Raw genomic sequence first — 13658 nt, forward strand, 5'->3', positions numbered from 1 at the left:
TAATTTTTCATAAGCTCCCAGGTGGTACTGATGATCCTGGTTCATGGACCACCCTGTGTGTAGCCATGCCTTACAGAACATTAACCAAAACCCTATAAAGTCACCAAAACTTTTGAGCAAACTACTCCGTATTGATAACATTCAAGTAGTTTTTGTAATGTTCAAACTCTTGTATAAACTGAAGTGGGGAAAATATGTTGAAATTGCACTTTTAAAACGAAGTATGGTTATTACATCTTTCACCTTTATAATTAAAATGTTGGAATCTTACAGGTATTAAAATTGATTTTATTATATATAAATATATAAATGGTGCAAAACTGAACTATGAAAACATTTATAAAACCTGTAAAACATTTCCTTTTCAATATAAAATTGACATTAGTTTGAGATAGATGAAGAAAGAGGTTTAGGCCATTTAAGAAAGGAGATTGTCATGTCCCTATCTTGGGGAAGGTCAAAGAATGCCAAGAGCTTGACTTATTACTGCATTAATAACTTCAGCTCATGCAGGTACATATAAAAGCAGAACAATGTAGAGAGCATAGAAAGCAGAGGGCTTAGCCTAGTCTGCTCACGGAAAGGCTAGAATTTAAAAAAATGTAACAGACAACCATTATTCATTTTACAGAAGACAATTCAAACCTTTCATAAACATTATCCTTTTATTCCTTGAAACTTTTGAGGTAGAGAATTGGGCTAGGCTACTGCTGAAAAGCGTAACCAGGAATGCTGAGGCCAACACAGCTCTTGAGAGATGAAAGAATTATGGAATTGAACTTGTCTTAGCAGCTCTGCTAGCTCTTGTTGAACAGAGACTTTCATGATCCATTCTTCATGTCATCTTAGGGTTCTAATGTGTCCAACATCCGTGGACCTCGTACAATAGGAAAGTTGATTCTTTTTTTCTTTTTGGAAAGTTGATTCTTTTAAGCAGCTAACACTGACACAATCATGACTCAAACTTTAATGTAGTCCAATGTAATTTCATGCAAATATCAGTTAAATCACAAAAATAACATCTTTTTATGTTTTACATTCTTAGGTTCCATATGTTTCCTAATTATTTTATCCTAAGGTACATTTGCAGTGAATTGTAATTGCTATTACCTCTGTCCTTGATGAAGGAAAACATTAGGAGAATGGGTTGTTTTTAAGCTAAATGTGTCTCCACTTGAGTGTCGGGAAGGAGCTTTTCCGCCCAAAAGTGAGGTTTCTGCTTCTTTTATTTCCATCGCCCTTTTGTATAGTTCAGCAGCTTTTTCAAAATCCCCTTCTTCATAGCTTTGAAAGAAAAAAATTGTTAAAATAGTATACTCTCTTAACTTGAAATGACTTTATAGGATACAAGTTGTGGATAATTCCTCATTTTCCCCTTTCTATTTTTAAATTTTTTTTTTTAATTTTTATTTATTTATGATAGTCACAGAGAGAGAGAGAGAGAGAGAGAGGCAGAGACACAGGCAGAGGGAGAAGCAGGCTCCATGCACCGGGAGCCTGACGTGGGATTCGATCCCGGGTCTCCAGGATCGCGCCCTAGGCCAAAGGCAGGCGCCAAACCGCTGCGCCACCCAGGGATCCCCCCCTTTCTATTTTTAGTATGTGCATTCACTCAGACCAGTAAAAGAAAATATTCAAACTCTTCTTTCTTTTCTGAACTGCTACGGTATATCTCAGTGCCTTACATATAGACACTATTAGGACCATGTAATGGGTGCAGTGCAGTGAAATTGCTAAGGGAAGTCTCTGCATCCTGAGATTCACAAACCTAGATGGAAAAGAAAAAGGTGCATATTGATTTTGCTTTAAGAGAGTGTCCACACAGAGTAGTGAGGAGGGGCAGAGAAAAAATTTTGAGCAGGCTCCAGGCCTAGCATGGAGGCTGATGCAGGGCTCAATCTCATATCCCTGAGATCATGACCTGAGCTGAAACCAAGAGTCAGATGCTTAACCAACTGAGCCACCTAAGCACCTCAAAATCTACATGCACTTAATGGTAAATTAGTTTTGAGGATGGCAAATTGCCCATCTAACTACCAGTTAGCTGCAAATGTAGTGAAAAACAGTACATGATCCATTCCTCTATAAAATAGATTATGCAACCTACATTTCACTTCTGGATACTACTTCAGTATCTTGAAGTAAATCAACCCGAAATAATCCCTTCCCCCTCCCAAGAAAAAACAATCAGCACTAAATATTCTGTGTTGTTTTATAAGTTAAAGCTGTTCCAAAAATGAGTTTGGCTGCTCTTAGGAAACTGAAAAAATTCTTACCTAAGCACTGCTAAATTTTTTAATGTTTCTCCAACTCGAGGATGCATCCGACCCAGGCTGTCTTCATAAATCTTTAATGCTCTTTCATACAATGGCAAGGCTTCATTGTGTTTTTTCTTATTAAAAAAAAAAAGAATAATGCTCACTTGAATACATTGAGTTGCTGAAATCTAAAATTTTTGACTATGCTGATCTACTGGGGTAAACCCATTTATTAATTTTTTTTGAGATTTTATTTATTCATGAAAGACAGGCAGAGACACAGGCAGAGGGAGAAGCCGTCTCCTCGCTGGGAGCCCGATGTGGGATTCGATTCCCAGCCCTGGGATCACAACCTGAGCTGAAGGCAGACACTCAACCAGTGAGCCACCCAGGTGTCCCAGTAAGCAAGCCCCTTTAATAATGTTAATATCTTCCTACAGGATGTAAACAAAAGTTTATTACTAATCATAATAGTAGAAGCATGTAATAGAAAGAAACCTAAGTTTTAGACCTAGTTTGGTGACCACTGATCGTGTAAGTAGAATCGTGTTTCTTTATTGCCCAGTGGGTGTAACACTACTTTTCACCTATCACAAGCAAATGGCACAGCTTAAAGACAGTATTAGACATAGAGATGTACAGTCTCCAGAATTTAAAAAATGAAGCTTATGCCATGAGCTAAATAAATGTTCTGTAGGTGTTTTACACTAAGAGGAAGGGATCGCCTTACAAATGTGACCTCAATAACTTCTCAAGTACTAAAGGAAGCATTAGTAATCTTAAATTTTCTTTAATTACTTTTACTATGCTACATCTATTTCATTTTTCTATTTCATACCTTAAAACTCTTAATAAAGAGTTAATATGTGGGAACTTACCATTTGGCAATAGAGAACAGCTAAGTTCACCAGGGCAGTAGCTACACTGGGGTGTTTTGGGCCAAAGGATTTCTGCCGAATTTCAACTGCCAGCTCATACAAAGGTACAGCTTTGTCAAGTTTCCCCTAAAAAATAACAGTGAAATCTAACAAAAATATTAAAATAATAAATACTATCTGATCACAGAGCTTCTTCCATAAATAGAATTTTCTATTAATGAGTCATTTTGAGGAAAAAGAATTTCAGAAACATTTTCTCCCACTTTAATGGTTCAGCTTATAGATAACTGAAATCTAATAGAATATGTAAGTAAAGCTACATTGAATATAAATACATTTTGATAATTCAGAAAGCCCTTTTATAAAGGTCCCATTATTACTCAGTTCCCAGGGAAGTCAAAATATGCCAGTAAAATGTTTGTTACTATATATAATTTAGACATGGCATCAAAATAAAATTTCATTTCCCACCAACCCCCTTCGAGATTTTTCTAATTATTTTTTAAAGGTTTTATTTATTTATTAGCATGGTGAGTGGCAGAGGGAGAGGGAGAAGTAGGATCCCCACTGAGCAAGGAGTCCGATGGAGGGCTCCATCCCAGGACCCTGGGGTCATGACCTGAGCTGAAGACAGATGCTTAACCAACTGAGCCATCCAGGCAGAGATTAGTTTTCTTTTTCACTTGAAAGTTGGGCAGAAATAGCAACAATGCATTGTTCTTACTTCAGTTTCAGGGCCAGGTTGACCAGCAAGGGTCTTATGAAGTCTAAAAAAGTCTACGTAGCTCTGTAACCATACTAAATGAAATCAGACTTCTCTGGCTTTTTTTTTTTTTTTTTTTTTTTTTTCATTTTAGAACAGCTACAACAATTCCAACATTGCTCAGGCTAGAACCTTATGGCAAAGAATAGTTATATTTTATTGTAAGCAAAGAAAAGAAACCATGAAATTTAAATACTCATTTAACCTCCTATAGAGATTCCTCCTTCACCTCTGATAACTACGTGATTTGTTGTGTTTATGGCTGCTTAACACAGAAAACTTAATAGTGGCTGAATTTTAGAACTTCTGATATATAAGTTCCAATCAGAATGCTGAGGAATGCATTTGTCTTTGGAATGTATTTTAACAAAACCCAACCAGTACTGTAATTTAGTTAACTCTGGTATAGTGTTTTTTAATGTTCTATTCAGCTATTTGTTAAAAAAAAATCCTTATGATTGAAAAGCTCACAGAAAATAATAATCTATCCATCAGAAGACAAATTATTTTGCTGACAGTAATTATAACTTAATTGGTATATTATGAAACACATGTAAGCATGCCACAGATTACTTACCATTTTCTTATATAAGATTGCAAGATGTTTCACTGTATAGGCCAAAGAAGGATGATCAGGAGCTAATGCTCGTCTCCGGATGTCTAAAGCTCTTTCATAAAGTTCTTCTGCTTTATCGTACTGTTTCTTCTCATTGCACAGAGCTGCCAAATTATTTAAAGACTGGGCACAGTCGGGGTGATCTGGTCCTAGAACTCGCTCTCTCATTTCTAAGGACCGCTTCAGAAACTGGTCAGCTGTTCTATGAACAAAACCCCAAAATGGCTTAAATAATCGATCCTCTAGAAGTAAGAATTGTTAGCGCTAGTTAGGGGGAGAACTTAAGTATTTTTATTTTTAAATCCAAGATAGGTAATATCAAGGATTCACCTCAAAATCCTCTTTCTCTTTCCTACCCTTTATCCCTTCCTGCCCTTTTCCAAAAATTAAAAATGCTTTCCTGATAGTGTGAGGGCCTAAATTATCTGGATGATTGCCTCAGTTCTTCACTTGACTTTTTCTAAAAGACAAACCCATAAATATTTTCCAAAAAACTTCTGATACTTTTACTATTATTATTAGACCTAGTTCAAAAGATTTTGGTATTCGTTGATTTCCCCTTTGAAGTTAGTGCTATATAATTTTTAATTGAAGAACCCTTTCTGAGGCTGGCTAAGTATTTGTTACATTTTTCTGATAGCCAAAGTATCAAATTTGTTAGTTTTCTGAAATCCACAGAAGCCCCAAACACTTCTTCAGAGTATAAATATGTCTTTTTGAATCTTTTAAGTCCAAATAAACTGAAAACCAAAACTAGCAGCCATCTACATTCTATTCTTTATTCTCCCTTGATGTCAAGTTTCTTCTGTGAAGTCTAATGTACAGTATCTACACAAAACACTTTTATAGACATATAAAACATACTAGGGATGCTACAGAATAACTTTTTAGTTAATAAAAGAAACAACGTGATGGGAAACAGTAAAAAAAAAAAATGCCATGGTCTTTGTTAAGCATGGCTATGTTCATAACATACCATATGCAAAATCTGGCATGGTTTCTATCAATTTATTCTAGCTTGACTTGATAGAAACATAAAGCAGCTTTGCATCTAAGAGATAAAACAGACTTGTTTTCATTATTCACATCATGGTACTCACTCTAGGTTATTCTGAAGATAGTAGAGAACACCCAGCTCATTGAGGGTCCGAGCATTGTCAGGCGTGTCCTTACCTAAAGTGAGCTCTTCCAACTGCAGGGCTCGTCTACGTAAAAGGGCAAATCCATACTGAAGCAAAAACAAATTTATAATAATTAGTAAGTGCAGTCATTGATTCTGAAACTACACTGGAGTTCTAAGAAATCCTTTATCCTTTTGTTCCCCTTAAAGTAGATTACAAATATTTTAAGTATCACACTGAATTAATCCAATAGTTATTGCAAATACGCATACTTCCACATGGCGTCACCTTCTAAAAGTCATTAAAAGTTGTTTTCTGAAAGTGATGATGAGATACTTTAGCAAAGTGAACTGAGTCCCAAATCCTTCAAAAGGATCAGGACACAGAATTAACCTGCTGATATTTACCAATCCCACTGCTAAACACAGAAAAACATCAGGTACTTAGAATGCACCTAGCGCTTGCAAGTAGTAGACAAATCCTGGAGATCAACTGCACAGTATAGTGAATGTAGATAACAATACTGTATTATAATCATCAAACTTGCTAAGAGATTAGATTTTAATTATTCCTATCATAAAAAATATATAATTCTGTGATATGACAGAGGTGCTATCACTACAATGGCAATCATATTACAATATAGAATGTATCAAATTAGCATGTTATACCCCTTAAATTTATACAATGTTATATGTCAAATATATTTAATTTTTAAAATGTACACAGCAGTTGAAGTTAAAAAAGCTATATTTAGATTTTATCAGCAGCTTAGAAAATGAAAATAATTTTGTGTGTGTTGCGCTCAAAGGTTAGAATTTCTCTACATTCAAATCTAACATTAAATTTTTTTGCTTTTCCTTTAAAAAACTGAAGCCGCTTTTAAATCTATCTTCCAAAGTCTAGCCTTCAAATAAACTTTACAATTCCACTTTAAAAAAAGTAAAAAAAAATTTTTCCCATGTTTGAGATATAATTGCCATAAAACACTGTATAAGTTTAAAGTGTACAACATGTTTTCACATATATATATACTGCTAAATAACCATGATAAATAGTTCTACTTTTTAAAAGTCTGCTAAGTTGTACTTCTCAGTAATACTAATACTTAAACATGTCTTATGTGTATATAAGAAAATGTTAGCACTTTTACAGAAATCACTTTATTATGTAAAGTTCTTAAATATGTGAAGTATTATGCATCAATATTATGATATTCAGAGATGCTCTTTTCCTCTGGTTCAAAACACAACACAAAAGAAACCTCTCATTACCGAGTTGCCTTTCCTCCTTGTAGCTTTCTGACGAATTTTAAAGGATTTTTTCCTAAAATGTTCAGCTTGTTCATATCTTAAAAAAATAAATAAATAAAGTCAAACAAAAGAAACATATATCCAAAGTATCATACTTCAGTGACATGAAAGCATTCCTTACCTTGTGTAAAGCTTTTTTTGGCTCTTAAATATAGCATAATTTCTAAAAATGATAGTCACATGGAATTAAAAATCTTTAACAAAAACCTTCAAAAAACAAAATCTAACAAAATGAACCTAGTCCTCCAAGTAGCTGACATTTGACAGATTTTTAACCGATTTAACTCACTTTGAGTCCTAAAGGATGACCTAACTAAATGAAAATCTAAAATTTTAGTTTGCTCTACCACCTTCTCCTGTATGTGCTAATTCTGGTCAAATATAAATGTAAATAGTTTGTGTGAAACAATACTTCTAGAAATTAAAAGAAAATATTCCAGTATGTATCATTTATGATACATGGTTTCTGATAGAGGAAAAGATGCCAATCAGTGGGTGTGTCTAATAGATATGAGACTTTTTATTACACCAGGGATTAGTAAATTTTTTCTGCGGGCAATGGTTGGCTGCCCTGTATTAGTAACACACTTAACATTACAAAGCTAGTTGGTGAAGGAGCCCAGATTCAAACCCGACTCTATGACTCCAAAGTCCATTCTCTATCCTCCACACACCTTCAAATAGGGATGGATCTCGTAGTTCTAATTTTCTGCTTACTCCACAAACACCCAAGACTCAGAATAATATTCAAACATGATAGATTCAAAAGAATATTGGATGAGAAAAGTACACAGCCACAAAACAAAAGCTTACCACGTAACTACATTAAGAATTTTATGACTCCCCATCATTAAGCCAGAGTATTATGGATCTAAGTCTTACTTATTTTGTTTCTGGTACAAAGTTGCAAGTGCCTCAAGTTCACGAGCAATATGTGGATGTTCCGCACCATAGGCATTTTCTGAGATTTCTAATGCCTGTTTATACAGCTGTTCTGCATTGCCAAACTTCTTCCAGTGCACGTATACACTTGCTAGTTGGTGGAGGGACTGAGCTACTCTTGGGTGATCTGGATCTAAAGCTGTTTCTCGAATTTCTAGAGACCTCTGCAAAGGCACCACAGCCTAGGGGGGAAAAAAGTTAAAGGGCAGTTAAAGCCAGTGAAATGCTGTAAGATCTGCAATCTTATTAGCACAGCAAATGAAAGCTGCCCTACCTCCTAGTATGGAAAGAAGAGCAAACAAGAAAAACCCACGCTGCTTCTGATTCCTGGCTGGTTACCTGACTGAGGAGGCCTAGATCCTTGAGAAATCGCCCCAGGGTTTCATAAAGATCAGCCAAGCAAATCATATTCTCCTCGCCTTCACAGTTTTTCTCATATTGCTTCAATGAATCAAAGTATTCTGCTGCCATTGCGCTTTTGTCTTTGCCAACAAACTGCCAGTAACTCAGCAACTCAGCAAAGTGTCCTCTGTTTCAACAAAAAACCAGTAATTTAATGAAAAATAAACTTTAAAACTCACTATTGAGTGAAAATGCCAGAATTCCTATCAGGCTACTGACACTTTATTAGTAGGCAACTATAGTGTAGAGAGAGGTAAGACTGACGATAGACTCTGCCATCTGAGTCCACCACTTCCTAGTTGTGTGATGGTGAGCAGGTGGTCTGACCTCTTACACCTCATCATCCTTATCTGCAGAAAGGGGGTCACCAACCCTAGGTGTCTCAGAGGCTACTGTAAGCAGATGATGGCACAGATCAAGTACTCCATAATGTGGGCAGCTGTCGTTAATGTCATTATGGTTATCCACCAATGGGAATCTACCAGAATCCTTTGTAGACATTTCATGATACACAGTCAACTGCTGACTTCACTCAAATAATTATTTTAAATGATGGAAATTAGAATGGAAGAAATTTTTTTTTTGAGAATGGAAGAAATTAATGAAACATAGGCAACTGTCAGAATATAAATATAAAAGCAAGCTTACTCATCTGAGGAGATGACAATAGTAGGATGGGAGAGCTGGCAAACGAAAGAGTATATCTGATTTCAAGGGAACTATGAAAAGTTGGGATGGAGATCAGAAATAATGTATGAGGTATAACAAAGAAATCTGAAAAGTTTACTTAAGAGCGAAACAAATTATGTAGCTATGTTATGAGAAATGTCTACATTTCTAAATAAGACAGCAACCCAAACCCCCATGAGGCTTAGAGGTCAGAAGCTTGATTGTAAAAAGGTGGTTTGGCCACTGGCAAATTCAAACATAACCAGAAGAGACAAACAATACATTTATGGAAAAGGGTAATCCTTTCTTTAAATTTAATACCAATCAAATTTTGTGTAGAGCCCAGAATCTGGTTTGAAGGCTACACTGAGATACCTGAAGGCCCTGAGAGGCAGACATCATGAGCCACCTCCCTCGGTGGTTTTGATCTGAAGCTGCTGAAATGCAAGATTAAGATAGAAAGCTATCTCAAGATCATTCCAGTTCTGATTATTAAGAATATTCTTTTTCTTCACCTCTTGGAAAAAAGAAGATCCCATGGCAATTTGCAAATTATCTTAAAATTTCTCCCAGTTTCATAATTCAGGGACTACTGATTCAGACTTTTATAGTTTTTTTATTATTATTTTTAATTGTGCCCTGTTTTATCCCTAGCTTGGGGATACCATAACTATTTTAGGTTAATATAATATGCACAGCTCAGCCCATAGTCTGGACTTACTAAACATCACATTGTGAGTGGGAGACCTTATATTACCTCTTTCCACTTACCTAAATTTTACAGCTGAATCCAATTTCATCTCTCTGGGCCCACTCAGAAATCCCTCTTTGCCAGTTGCTTTCTCTCTAAATCTCATTTTTTTACAGCATTATAGTATTTTTCTGTAATTTATTTATTTTGTAAGATATAGTTGACATATAACATTTATTAGTTTCAGATGAACTACTCATGATTTGATATTTATATACACAGCAATCTGTCTTATCCCCAGTTTCAGTTAGTGGTGATCAACACGGTCCAGGAGGAGATGATCCTCCTCTGACATAAGGTCAGAAGGTCAATAGTAGCCTAAGGCTCTATCACAATGCCTTCTCCATTCACCTGATTTCATCTCATCACTGGGGCATTCTTTCATCTCACAGCATCACGAGAAGTCTAAATTAATCCAGTAAGATATTTTGAGAGACAGACCACATTCACATAACTTTTATTATAGTATGTTGTTATAACTATTCGATATTATTGTTAGTTATTGCTGTTAATGTCTTACTATGCCTAATTCCTAAATTAAAACCTTATCATAGGAATGTCTGCACAGGAAAAAAAAAACATATATAGGGCTTGGTAGGATCTCTAGGTTCAGGCATCCACCGAAGGTCTTGGAATGTATCTGCCATGGAAAGGGGAAACTACTGAATTGCAAAATACTCGCCACAATAAGTCTAATTAACATCTGTCCCTATATATGGTTACAGAATTTTTTTCTTGTGATGAGGACTTTTAAGACCTACTTTCTTAGCAGCTTTAAAATATGCAATACAGTATTATTAACTATAATACTGCTGCACACTATATCACCAGGAGTTATTTTATAACTGTAAGTTTGTACACCTTTCTACTCCTTTTAAACCATTTGGCCCACTCCCTACCCTCTCCCTCTGGCAATCACCAATCTCTTCCTCTATCAAGAGCATGTTTGTTTTTTGTTTTTTTATTATTTATTTATATATATATATTTTTAAGATTTTATTTATTCATGAGAGACACAGAGAGAGAGAGAGGCAGAGACACAGGCATAGGGAGAAGCAGGCTCCATGCAGGGAACCCCATGTGGGACTCGATCCTGGGTCTCCAGGATCACACCCTGGGCCAAAGGCAGGCGCTAAACCACTGAGCCACCCTGGGATCCCCTCTTTTTTTTTTTTTTTAGATTCCAGATATAAGTGAGATCATGCTATATTGGTCTTTCTCTGACTTATTTCACTTAGCATAATGTCATTTTTATGGCTGAATAGTATTCCATTGTATGTATGTAATGTGCACATATATACATATATCTTCTGTATCCATTTATCTATCGATGGACACCTAGGTTGTTTCCACATATTGACTATTGTAAAGAACACTACAATGAACATGGGGGTGCATATATCTTTTCAAATTATTATTATTTTTTTAAAAAATTTTATTTATTCATGAGAGATACAGAGAGAGATACAGAGACATAGGCAGAGGGAGAAGCAGGCCCCATGCAGGGAGCCCAATGCAGGACTCAATCCGGGGTCCCTGGGATCACAACCTGAGCTGAAGGCAGACGCTTAACTGCTGAGCCACCCAGGCATCCCAATTTTATTTGTTTTCTTCAGATAAACACCCAGAAGTGAATTGCTGGGTCATACTGCAATTCTATTTTTAATTTTTTAAAGAACCTCATATTGTTTTCCACAGTAGCTGCACAAAATTATGGTCTCATCAACAATGCACAAGGGTTCCCTTTTCTCTACATCCTTGCCAGCATTTATTATCTCTTATTTTCTTGATGATAGTCGTTCTAACAGGTGTATAGTGATATCTCATTTTACTTTTATTTTGTATTTCCCTGGTGACTAGTGATGTTGAGCATCCTTAAATGGATCTGTTGGCCATCTGTATATTTTTTTTGAAGAATGTCTATTTAGATCCTCTGTCCATTTTTCATTTATTTTTTTTCAAAGATTTTATTTATTTATGTAACAGAGACTGCACAAGCAGGGGGAGCAGCAGGCAGCGGAAGAGGGGGAAGCAGACTCCCCGCTGAGCAAGGAGCTCTACATGGGGCTCGATCTTGGGACCCTGGAATCATGACCTGAGCCAAAGGCAGATGCTTAGCCAACTGAGCCCCCCAGGTGCCCCTCTGCCCATTTAAAAAATCAGACTCTTGTTGTTCTTATTGAGTTGTATGAGTTCTTTATATATTTTGGATGTTAACCCCTTTGCAGACATATGATTTGCAAATATTTTCTCTCATTCAGTAGGTTGCCTTTTCATTTTGTTTATGATTTCCTTTGCTGTGCAGAAGCTTTTTTAGTTTGATACAGTTCCACCAGTTTACTTTGCTTTCGTTGCCTTTGCTTTCTGTGTCAGATCTAAGAAATCATCACCAAAGACTGATGTTAAGCAGTTTACTGGCTATGTTTTCTAGGGTTTTATGGTTTCGGGTAATTAAGACCCGAAAAAACTACATTAAAAATGCCATTTTTCTTTGTTATACCAAACAACTGTTTAAATCTGTTTTTTTGGGGGGGGGGGGAAGGTGTTCTAAAAGTACGTTTCTTACCTTTTATAAAGGTTTTGAGACACAAAGAGATTGAGAAGGCAATCATGCAGCTTCTGTTTACTTCCCTGCTGCTGAAAAAGCCAAGGGAGCTCATCTGCACTCCTCCAGGTCACTGGGTCCTGACTGTTAGAAGGGAAGGGACAAAGGGACAATACTCAGTAACACTTTTCCAACAAGGAGATTGCCTCAAAAGCCTTCAGACAAATGTTAAAGGGAGAAAAATGTATTTGACATCTATCCCTGACTCTAATTATAATCTAATACTGAGAAAATTAGGTCAAAATCAGAAACTCTATCAATCTAAGAAAATGAATACAGTGATATCAAGAACACTAACCAAATTCTCAAGGTATTTTCCTAAAATCAAACTATTAAAAAAAAAAAACCCAATCAATCCAAATATACACACATGGATATACAGACATACACATATATTTAAACCATTTAACTGGAATAAAATAAAAATAATAAAATGACCTTGCACTGATATCATGTAAGTTTAAATCTTTAGCATACTATTAAAAGACACTTACATAATAATCTTTTGTTCTTTTGACATTAACAGGTGAGATGATTTAATCTTTTTCATAATAATTAAATTTTTATACATTAAGTTATAAGCTAAGAAAGAGAAGTAAAGACCCAGAGGTAAAATGTGTTGTAGAAGAACAATATGGACATTTATAATACCTCAGCTGCATGGTAAAATAGTTGATTAGCTTTTGCCTACATGAAGAAATAATGGTGGGACCTTCCATATATTCTAGTCTCACTGTTTCCCAAGCCTGGGAAGAAAAAGAAAAAATATTATAGTCTATTTTTTGTAAGTCATTGTATATCTAACAATTAATTTATAAACATAAATTTATAATTATTTCCATTTTATAGTTGCATAATAGAGATGGAATAAGAGTATTTTAAAATTCAGGATATGTTTATTTGATAAACTGATAGAGAATTAAAATCTCCTGGAAGCACTTAAAACACAATTTAACTCAAATATTTAGTTACTACAGTAAAAATATCAGAAATGTGGATGAAAAAACACTGAAGAGAATATATTTAAGCAATATATAATAATAAAAGATAAGCCTGTGAGATTATAAACATTTATAATGCAGCATGCTCACAGGAAAGACTTCATTGCATTTGTATACACATAAGTCAACCACTGCATTGCAGGTGGCTAAGAACTGTACCAGTCAATGTGTCCTAAACATTTGCTACTATGTACTAGATATCATGCCTAAGACCTCACTAGGATGGAGGACCATCTCAATTGATTCTCTTCACAACCTCGTAGTAAGCTGGAAAAATCTGCCAAGGCTTGAAGAATTTACCCAAGGTTACATAGCTGTTAGCTGTGAAGAGCTGGATTG

At 35.5% G+C, this 13658-nt stretch overlaps 1 protein-coding gene across 3 annotated transcripts in view; it reads right to left on the reverse strand.

The window, feature by feature from the left end:
• Nucleotides 1-646: 646 nt before the first annotated feature.
• NPHP3 (nephrocystin 3) overlaps nt 647-13658 on the reverse strand; it is a 41152-nt gene continuing 28140 nt past the window's right edge. Inside the window, exons 18-27 of one of the 3 annotated variants that reach the window (XM_025448847.3) lie at nt 12970-13064; nt 12280-12402; nt 8231-8420; nt 7832-8073; nt 6911-6986; nt 5616-5743; nt 4477-4717; nt 3137-3262; nt 2277-2392; nt 647-1284 (exon numbers count right to left, since the gene is read on the reverse strand). In XM_025448847.3, coding sequence (XP_025304632.1) covers nt 1107-1284; nt 2277-2392; nt 3137-3262; nt 4477-4717; nt 5616-5743; nt 6911-6986; nt 7832-8073; nt 8231-8420; nt 12280-12402; nt 12970-13064 — 1515 coding nt within the window. In that variant the 3' untranslated portion in view covers nt 647-1106. Of the gene's footprint in view, nt 1285-2276; nt 2393-3136; nt 3283-4476; nt 4718-5615; nt 5744-6910; nt 6987-7831; nt 8074-8230; nt 8421-12279; nt 12403-12969; nt 13065-13658 lie in introns of those variants that run through there. The other 2 variants (XM_049100003.1, XM_049100002.1) reach the window with 2 other exon arrangements.

The sequence above is a fragment of the Canis lupus genome, chromosome 23 (assembly GCF_003254725.2).
Source record: "Canis lupus dingo isolate Sandy chromosome 23, ASM325472v2, whole genome shotgun sequence".
Taxonomy (NCBI): Eukaryota; Metazoa; Chordata; class Mammalia; order Carnivora; family Canidae; genus Canis; species Canis lupus.